The sequence below is a fragment of the Bombyx mandarina genome, chromosome 06, assembly GCF_030267445.1.
Source record: "Bombyx mandarina strain Sakado chromosome 06, ASM3026744v2".
In the NCBI taxonomy this organism is placed as follows: Eukaryota; Metazoa; Arthropoda; class Insecta; order Lepidoptera; family Bombycidae; genus Bombyx; species Bombyx mandarina.
The window spans coordinates 13,237,081-13,248,292 of NC_143213.1; the positions used below are offsets into that span (position 1 = coordinate 13,237,081).

The 11,212-nt window shown below is 34.9% G+C and overlaps 1 protein-coding gene across 1 annotated transcript; it reads left to right on the forward strand.

The window, feature by feature from the left end:
• Window positions 1-561: 561 nt before the first annotated feature.
• Window positions 562-5,658, forward strand: escl (embryonic ectoderm development protein escl). The gene is made up of 7 exons (XM_089728152.1): window positions 562-888; window positions 1,097-1,236; window positions 1,950-2,121; window positions 2,768-3,307; window positions 3,844-3,996; window positions 4,757-4,873; window positions 5,499-5,658. The coding sequence occupies exons 1-7, from the start codon at window positions 865-867 to the stop codon at window positions 5,586-5,588; spliced, it is 1,236 nt and encodes a 411-aa protein (XP_089584278.1). The 5' UTR covers window positions 562-864; the 3' UTR covers window positions 5,589-5,658.
• The last annotated feature ends 5,554 nt before the right edge of the window (window positions 5,659-11,212 follow it).

Here is an 11,212-nt window from a genome sequence, read left to right on the forward strand (position 1 = left end):
ATAAGAATCTATGTTTTGTTAAGTTCATTTTGGTATATGAATGGTTACATAATGAATAAACTTGTTTCAATTATTTTACATTAAACATGTGACAGAATTTATGACCTGACTAGGTACATACATACATATATCAGTATAAGTGCAGTAGTATACGAAACTTAATTGTATATCTGTTGTCCGAATAAAAGGCTTTATTATTATTATTAAACTAAAACATATGGTTTATGACTAGAATTTTCACAAAGTATCATTTTAAGTTTTTGAAGATGATTTTGAAGAAAATTGTTGATATTTTACTATCCCAAACTTTATACATTAATGTAATTCATAAGAAAATCATTAATTTAACCACTAATACCAATATTATAATTTCTTTCTGTGTATACGTGAACATGTTTTCTCACCTTATATAATTCCATTCCAAGTCATTTGTTCCATTTCACTTTTACTTTTCATAAAACAAATAAGTTCGTTTTTACTAGAAAAGATTTGATTTTCTGGGTTATGCTCCCTGTGTCTATCCAATGAAAAATTAAACAAAAAGATTTTACCGCCAAAATTTGACACCTTGTCACAGGCAACTTGCGCCTACTTTGTTTTGACTTTGACATCTCTGCTTTACCAAGTTTTATTTCGGTTGTTTCATATTTTTAAATTTTGAAAATACTTTCATACTTCTTTATTATTTTATTCAACAATTGATTGATTGATTTTTTAGTTTTTCCCTAAAATTGACGCGTGTCGTTTTCTCTAAATGTTTACCTATCAATTATATTTATGGACATTGTGTCTTGAATGAAACATTCAGTGAAATAAACAAGTTGTATCGCCAGTTATTGCACTACTGTTACACCAAAAATAAACATGAATTTTTCTGAAAATGAAGCTGTAAGTTATTTAATTAGCGGTATTATAGAAATATATATTTTCTAATTACATTCCTCATGAGCACCGAAGGTTTACCTTTACAATGTAGTAAAGGTAAACCTTCGGTGCTCATGAGGTTTAAAAATTAATAGCTACCAGTACTAATAGTTATCTTATACCTGAACAACACATCAATCAGAAATCACAATATTTGATTTTTATTATTCAGGATGACACTTCAAGTGTTGATAGTACTTCAAACACAGACAATACGTCCCGTAGTGAGACTCCTACCAACTCAAGAGTGAAAAAACGTCGTCGCGGGAAAAAGAAAACCACTAAGCCAGTTAAACCTCCATACAAGTTCAAGTAAATAAATAGTGTTTTGTATTTTTTCTAGCAAATGATCAAACATTGCCAAGATGGAAGTCTTTCAGTATCAAATTCTGATTTTTTGCGGAGAATGTGTTAAAGGAATAAAATGTTGCAAATTTAAATAACTTTTCTAGGTTTGACCTTTTTTTAATGACAATATGTTATCAGACTCTTGTCGCATTTGTGTCCTGGCTAGTAGAGCACAAAGTGACTATGCTATTAACTTTAAGGCAAGATTGCAGTTTAATATTGAATTTTGTTGTTTAGAATGATTCATCCGAATCAAGGTACATGTACAGTTATGGATGTTAGTACAAGACAGCCAGGTTCACCGATGAAATTATGTGTAAGCTTACACATGTAGGTACCACTGTGCTTGTTTTAGCTCCAAAGCAATTATGGATTCCTGGTTGAAGGTCATGACAGTCATTGTACTATCCAAGACTTCAACTTCATGTATCAAGATGCAAGATAGCATTTACATTGTTGTGTTCAAACTCCAGATCCAGGTAGAACATAGACTACAGTGAAATTTTAAAACCAACTGGGAAGTGAGCTTGTGCATCTACCCAACCATAGAGTAACTTCCATATATTGTGATGAATTATAATAAAATGCAAGCGCAACTAAACCAGTCTTCACTGGGTAGAAGCTGAACCACTGAACTCGATTGCTAAGTGTTTAAGACAAAACGTTTTTTCCTATAGTTGCAGTGCTAAGGAAGATCATGGTCAACCCCTATTTGGATGCCAGTTCAATCATCATCTCGGTGACGGAGAACCATCAGTATTTGCAGTAGTTGGTAGTAACAGAGTCTCAATATATGAGTGCCCTGAATCTGGAGGCTTCAAATTCTTGCAGTGCTATGCTGATCCTGATGTGAGTACGAAAATCAGGTACTTGTATTTTCAATGTCTAGTAATATTTTTCAGGTCTCTTTTAACTTTCACATTTAGCTACTTACAACATGTCAATCTGACATTAACTCAGTTTTCTCTATTTCGGAGATGGAGAACATGGAAATATTATTATGCTTAGATTTATAGATCATGTTTATCCACTATCTTTAAAATATGTAAATAATAACATTGGTATTACCTTTTAAAGTACTTTAATTTCATTCTCAAGTGGAATTTCTTATAATTCCTGATGTGCCTGCAAGCAATTTGTGTCAACTAGTATCTGTCGGATATGTGTGGTCCACAAAGTGATTTTGACATGATAACGTTCACCAGCTGCGCGCACGAAAAAGTTTCACGTTCCGTCTGAGCCTGAACGTGCAACCGAGAGCGCGGAACAAGCGATAGAAAGGCACGATCGGAAGTTTTGGCTTGTGACACATTTATCTCTCTTCTGACATGACATCAGAGCTAGCAGTTGTAGTTCTGCTACTGCCGTTATCACATAAAACTATCTTCCGTAAACCGACTTTACAGACAACCAATTATAATTTTTTTGTCAGTCATGTTGTTGTCAAAAAGGAACATCTTTTAATAGTGACATTAAAATAATCCATTTTAAACAGGTTGATGAAACATTTTACACGTGCGCCTGGTCTTACGAAGAAGACACGATGCTTCCCCTCCTAGCCGTCGCCGGGTCACGCGGTATCATTCGTATCTTCCACCCCGCCACGCAAACGTGCATCAAACACTACGTGGGGCACGGACACGCCATCAACGAGGTCAAGTTCCATCCTCGAGACCCGAATCTACTCCTGTCGGCCAGCAAGGACCACGCTCTGCGGCTTTGGAACATTATGACTGACGTTTGCATAGCCATCTTCGGCGGGGTCGAGGGCCACAGAGACGAAGTGCTCAGCGCTGACTTCGATCTAAAAGGAGAAAGGATAATGTCCTGCGGGATGGACCACTCCCTAAAACTGTGGAGGTTGGACAAGCCCTCGATGAATGAGGCCATCAAACAGAGCTATAATTTCAATCCGCACAGAGCGCTACGTCCCTTCAATTCCTTGAAGGAACATTTTCCTGATTTTTCAACTAGAGATATACATAGGAATTACGTTGACTGCGTCAGGTGGATGGGAGATCTGATTCTTTCTAAAGTAAGTAAAATTTTTAATCAAAAATTCTGCTAAAATATAAAATTTATAGGTATAAACTTTATGGTGTAGCGTTTTAATCACTTCATTATGGAAAGTAGATTCATTCACGTGGACTTCAATGATGATCGGAAATGCATTAATATGCATTATTGAAGTCCACGTATCTAACTTTAACATAATTATAACAACTTTAGGGTGATCCAGAATATTATTATCATCATATTCATCATAAATATTATCATCACATCATGCTTAAAATGATAAATTTAAAAAATATATTACCCTTGTAGGCAAACGAATATAATGAAAATATCCTGATGTATTTTAGATGAGGGCCACTTACTTGGCTTGTCATTTAACTTTTAATAACCGAAATGACAAAAATAAATAAATAAATATCGAAATTCATTCCATAGTTACTGAGTGAGGTGCGCACACCACAGACCTACGAATAAAGACCTACGAAAAGAAAAATCTATATTACTTATTTTGAAAATATGCACCACAGCAGGAAATTAATCTAAGCATTTCTCCAGTCGTGTGAAAACGCTATAATCTGCTGGAAGCCGGGCCGACTTGAGGACACGGAGCTGCGGCCCGGGGACAACTCCGTCACCATGGTGCATCGCTTCGACTACAAAGAGTGTGAAATATGGTTTATACGATTCGCTGTTGATTATAGTCAAAGGGTAAGCACATTCTCTTAGTAGATTTTTTGAAGATTTTGGAAAATAATAATTGTTTCTTTCTCTGTTTTTTCATGGAGTTGAAACTTACAATAGAATAAATTCATTGTCCCATAAATAGTTTAAGCCTAAATATAACACTGTAATAAATAAAATACCTTGAATATGACATGTCATTTCAATTTCGTAGCCAATAACCGTCGACGTCTTAGGCACGTCCATACGGATCCATTAAACTCAGCACTATAACAGCCTTCAGCTCTAATATTATACCAGCAACAGGCTTAGCGATCTGGGGGTAGATTCTGCGAAGCACTACACTTGCTAGGGCTAGTGTTAGTATATTCTCAGGTAGTCGTCGTCAGGTTGAAGTCGTGGCCTAAAGGATAAGACGTCCGGTGCATTCGTATCTTGGAATGCAACAATGTTTGAACGCTTTCTGTCGTGAAGCAGTAATGCGTTTCGGTTCGAAGGATGGGGCAGCCGTTGTAACTGTACTTGAGACCTTAGAACTTATATCTCAAGGTGGGTGGCGCATTTAAGTTGTAGATGTCTATGGGCTCCAGTAACCACTTAACACCAGGTGGGCTGTGAGCTCGTCCACCCAGCTAAGCAATAAAATAAAAAAGGCAAAGCCCGTGAGCTCATCTACCAGTCCGAGCGTAGTTAGAATAGCCCCTTAGGCTATCAGCGAATAAGTAGGAGAAATAAGGCAATTTTTTACGAACTTTAATAATGAAATCAACATTGTATTTGATTACAGGTGATAGCTCTAGGTAATCAGTGCGGTAAGACCATGGTGTGGGAACTGGGGAACGTGGCTGGAGGCTCCCGGGTCTCGCAGCTCGTGCATCCGAGATGCGTTGCTGCGGTCAGACAGGTGAGGAACACGCTGTTTTACTCATATGATCCAAGTCTATCGGTGACCAGCAGTTACGATGTTTGTTTGATGTTGAGTTTTGATGTCTTCGTGGCCTAAGCGATAAGACGTCCGGTGCATTCGTTTGTAGCGATGCACCGGTGTTCGAATCTCGCTGGCGGGTACCAATTTTTCTAATGAAATACGTACTCAACAAATGTTCACGATTTACCTCCACGGTGAAGGAATAACATCGTGTAATAAAAATCAAACCCGCAAAATTATAATTTGCGTAATTACTGGTGGTAGGACCTCTTATAAGTCCGCACGAGTAGGTACGATCGCCCTGCCTATTTCTGCCGTGAAGCAGTAATGCGTTTCGGTTTGAAAGGTGGGGCAGCCGTTGTAACTATACTCGAGACCTTAGGTGGGTGACGGCATTTACGTTGTTTGATTTTTATTACACGTTATTTCTTTACCGTGGAAGTCAATCGTGAACATTTGTTAAGTACGTATTTCATTAGAAAAATTGGTACCAGCCTGTTTATCAATCTCTGGTAATCTCATAACACAGGGAATCATAAATTGGTTTGGAATGATTGCCCCATTTGTTCCCAATTATTTATTTATTATTTTCAATTTCCAGGTAACTCTCTCACGCAACGGCAAGATCCTACTGACGTGTTGCGACGACGGCACCATCTGGCGGTGGGACCGGGTCTCCGCCAGCAACTGACGATAACTCCCAGTACATCTGTGCAGATGTACTAAGTTAAATTTAAAAAATAAATCACTTCTATATGTTACTTGTTCTGTTAATTCTCTAAATTACCTGATAACATTATACAATGTGTCCGTGCATCAGTTTCGGAGGCTTAAGGGGGTAAATTATGGGGATTTTTATCGACAAATCACTATCCCAATTTTCCCTTGGCCCCTCCATACTAGAATGGCAGCCATTTTTTTTTTTCTTTGCAGCTCAGGCGCCTGCACTGATTTAATCATTGTTATCGATGTAGACGTCTTGGGAAAACGAAAGAGGTGTCATTTGTAAAGCTAACAATGTATACAATCAATTTATGATACATTTTATTCAACATCTTTTTAACAAAAGAACAAAAAAGTATTAATAAAATGAAAATTATAATTTTTTATTGCATTTTTTTTATGGAAACTAGCTCTGTCAAGCTATTTTTTTTAAATTATTCTCTCATATAACAGGATATTTTCATTAAAATAATCTTTACATCAAAGTCCTTCATGATAATTTTTATTAATATATACTTAATGCCGAAAGTATCTGCATTAATATTTAATAAATAAAAAATAAAAAATAAACACACTTTTAAAACTTTTAGAACTTTAAAAAATAAAACGCAAATTTATTTCAAATATTTAATACAATGACCAACAATTAAATCTACGTAATTAACAAAACGAATCACAGGGGTTCAAGGTGTCATTTGTGTTCGCTACACTCGATTAATATAAATTACACGTAATCACATACACTCGAATTCTAGATTACTTCTAAACGTACCCGTGAACTAATCGCTAGACGTCGAGTGAAACTAGGGCTGAACGCCAGCCTATGCGGAACGGAATACTAAATATATGAGCTTTCATCTTACTGATGGTAGGACTTCTTGAGAGTCCGCGCGGGTAGGCACCACCACCCTGCATATTTCTGCCGTGAAGCAGTAATGCGTTAACTGCGTTGACACTTAACAGCCCACCTGGTGTTAAGTGGTCACCGGAGCCCATAGACATCTACAATGTAAATGCCACCACCCACTTTGAGATAGGAGTTCTAAGTTCTCAGTATAGTACAACGGCTGCTCCACCCTTCAAACCGAAAGTCAATACTGTTTCACGGCAGAAATAGGCGAGACGATGATACCTACCCGTGCGGTCTCCAAAGGCACTCTACCACCAATAAGCAATGATTTACAAATTCGAACAAATTAAACCACAATCTGCAATCAATCACGAAGGCAAAGTTATTCAAAAATTTGTGTATTACAAAACGAACGAAATCAACGCCGGTAGAATTCTTCAAATACTATATGTAGGGTCACACACACATGCTTAATAACGTACGTGGCGTGTTACCTGGCTACGTAATGCAAGGTGTCATCTTCACCATTCCACGCTTGTGGGAAAAGGATATTGGGACGACAGTCCAGGCGAACACAGTTCCACTTAGATAGCTATAATAAAACTGTATGTACCTATTGTATATTCTGTAAATATACAAGTGTGCGAGTTAATAACGACTTTCATTTACAACAACTGGGCTCACCCTAAACTATAAATAAGACTGATGATAAACCAATGGAAAATGGAATTACTATCCGTCGCTCTGGAGCCGTTCCGAACAGGTGACGTCAGCGCTAACCTGCTACACAAATCTATAAATCACAACTAACCACTATCAATGACTGTAATTGAATATTTACTCAACACTTTCATTTAATTCAGTCTTTAAAAACGTTACAATTAAACGAACAATAAATGTTTAGTAACAAAAAAAATTACACGATTTTTTTTATCCTTTCTAAATTACATTTGTCATACATTTATTGTTTTTTATTTAATAAAAATATTGAGATTATAAAGTGACTAGACGATAAATTAGTGTTTAGTGACAAAACATCTATCACTAAAATGACGTTAAGTCGTTATAGTATCATTTTGATTCCGCTTTTGTGTTATATGTACACTTCGTTCTAAATTATGAATGTTTATACTAGATTCCATTTGACTTCATTATTTAACTTGTATGAGTTGTTTGGGTTCGATTACTGTGAAAAAAATATAATTGATTGTATATTATTATATTCCATAATAAATGGATGTAAAATTCGCATCTCTATTAATTGTATTTTCGTTACTTGCTCGTGTAGAAAATTTTATAATAGGTATTTATGATTATTATGTTATACTTTTTTTTAATCATACGCACAGTATGCGCTTGTGGAAATAATAATTTAACCGAAATCTAATTTATATTTGTATATGTCTCTTTTTGATTAAGCGCCATTTTGAATTTGGTCTAATCTGTACCGACTGCACAGACTATATGATTACTATCTTTATAAATTTTATTGCCTTGCGATATGTTTCACATTGCATAGCAAATTCCCTTTTTGTAGGCAGAAGGCTAACCTCCTACGCCTCCTACGGTGCTCGTGCCCACGTGGCACTTGACGATCGAACAAACTGCTGCTTTGTATCAGATTAAACCAGCCAATTAATTTATTACCTACTGTACTGTTTCATAATCCTTGAAAACGTCAAATTAAAACGAAGTGTACATTTTCCAGCCGAAATTGAGTAGAAAAAACTTAGTCCAACATACATTTCAGAACTATCAACGAATAACAATAAATTATCGAACAACGTCTAATACATTAACATTGTAAAGGCACGTGACTACAAACAAACCATTGGAATGGTTAACGTCTTCGTTGATATATTGAGGGGTGAAAGACTATTAGGTTTAAGCGATATTTTTTCAGCTTAACATGAGAGCTATTTAGAGTATAAACCCCATATGTTTAGTCGTTCACACGAGTTTAACTCGACTCGACACAACCTCCAACGCGCGTTTTGGTATGCTTGATCGAAAAAATAACCTCCACCCAAACGCCCCTTGATTTCAATTTTCCTCACCGGAGTGGAGTAAATGAACTGTCAAGTCAAGGTAATGTGTGATTTATGAAGCGTAGTTTTTTTTAAATTATGATCGTTACAAACGATGCACATATATCACAGAGCACGAATTTTAATAATAAATTTCAACAATTTCCAATCGTTGCTCGTTTGTTAGTCTTTCCATAATGAAATGGCAGAGTATAGTGACTGAAATTTTTTCACTTTGACAGATGACGTTTGGGCGCCATTAACCAGTGCTGCCAACCTGAAAAACGTAACTCTTAAAAAATCACCCTGTATATCGCGACGTACCTTGCAACGTTCCTCAAAACCTCGAATGGCTCATCACAGATTAGAAGCTCATAACAAAAAAACTTCTTCAACTATTCAATGGAGTAAACTTAATTGAAGTTCAATTAAAAACATCGAACTGTTGATGTTAATAACAAAATAAACGCACCTTTAATTACAAAGGTAAATATCGCTTAAAACCAAATAATCTTTCACACCTCAAGATATATATTATATTATAAGAGAATGTAAGATTCTTCGTTCACGTATTACGTCTTAGAAAGTTTAGAAAATCGTGCATGATTTTTATCTATTGATTTTATTTCTAATAAAATGTTTGGTGCCGCCTTTCCTTTAATATTATTGCCAAAGACTATTACAGAGTAATAATCTTAGTTAGATTCATTGAAACATTACAAACACATGTAACTCGAGAATGATTTTATAAACTTCCAAATTATTAATACAGCAATCGTTGAAAATCAAGACCACAGTTTAAAAAACTTTTAGTATGAAACTTTCAGTACGTTAACAAAAAGTATAATCGAAACCATTGAAGTGAGCTTGGTGATAAGAATTTATCAAAAATAACAAAAACAACAATAAAACGTGAACGAATAATATAAATAACACATTCAACAAATTACATGATTTAAATAAAGCATCCGAATACGGATCTGCCATGACAATTGTCTAAACAACTACACTACGTTGGGTTCGCTTATATCTATCTGACAATAGGTATCAAGAAAGTGCTACACTATTTAAAGAAAAAACTTAATCAATACATTGGGGCGGTCTTAATACTTACGTAAAAATTAGCGATCAAACCCCACTCTTAGTCTTGTCGTTTTTTTATAACTGGCAACATTTAATTTTTTTTGCTGATTGGCACAGGCTGTCTATCTGACCGTCTATAGCCGTGGACAACTCATTTAATAACTTCAACAATCATACGTTATCCGTAAAACTAGTTTCTAAAACATACGACACATTACAATCGTTTTAATCAATTATTTGTGAATTTATAATCGCCCACGGCATTCCAATGAATTATTAAATATTATATATGGGGTTTGATCTGTAATAATTGAGATTAGTCAAAACTGAGCAAGATTATAGTCTAGAAAGCTTGCTAAATAGTAGAGAGTAGAAAACGAACTAGAGATGTTCGCTAGAGAAACATATCGATTATCGAATCGATTAATGACGTCATAATTGAGATGTTATTATTTACTTACCCTGACTAAGATTCGACTAGATCGTTTAACAAAACATGACCCTTTTTTATATTGAAAAAGTTTGAAATGTATGAGCTTTCATATTAATATCGAACAATGAAGCATCATACATTTGAATAAGTACCAAATACTTCAGCCGCAGTAGTCGCTCTGTAGATGAATTTCATACCTTTATTAATATATTGAGGTCATTGGTATGGTATTACGACATGAAATCAAACAAGTATTGCCATTTTAATCGATTATACATCAATTAGTAATACTAATAAATATGACTTAAAATAATATCAATTCACTACCAGCTGTTAATTTAATGTCATCGTCGTTTAGTAATATTAATTCACAAAATATATAAGGCCGTTGGGTTGATGTCATTGATTCTCAAGACTGACATTTTATTCAAACAACCGATATAACATGTTTAAACATTCAACAAATGTTCAAAAATTTAATAATCTCGAAAAAAAACGGCAATACTTAAACTTCAGTCCGTTTTAACTTCCTAACTTACACTAATATTATTAATACTTATTAGTGAAAAATCACATTATCTATACAGGAGAAATCGTAATAATGAATATAGCGTGAGATAGATTTATTAAGAAGAATAAAGGTGAAATAGAAGAAGTATCATTATGAATTACTTATGAAACATGAAATTTTCAAGAAGAAATAGACAGGGGAACCTCGCTGTCATGACTTATACATTTTCAAGTCTAAGTAGACAATACGGAAAAATATTTTTTAATTTTAATTATTTATTTGATTGTTATTCCGCTCCACAAATTCCTGTTCGCTATTTTTACATACGGTCAGCTACAGAATTGCATTGATAACTTAATTTCTATGATATATCATCATTTCATTAATAAATTAAACTAGATGGCGTTGGTGTTTTAATTCCTACACGCGTGAAACGACCCGGTATTAATTCTAAATGTTTTTTTTTTTAAACTTAATAACAGTTATATTTAATTAAACAATTATATTTTATGACTAACCTCACAAAATATAATTTTCATCTAATTTTTTTTTATTGCTTATATGGGTGGACAAGCTCACAGCCCACATGGTGTTAAGTGGTTACTGGAGCCCATAGACATCTACAACGTAAATGCGCCACCCACCTTGAGATATAAGTTTTAAGATCTCAGTATAGTTAGAACGGCTG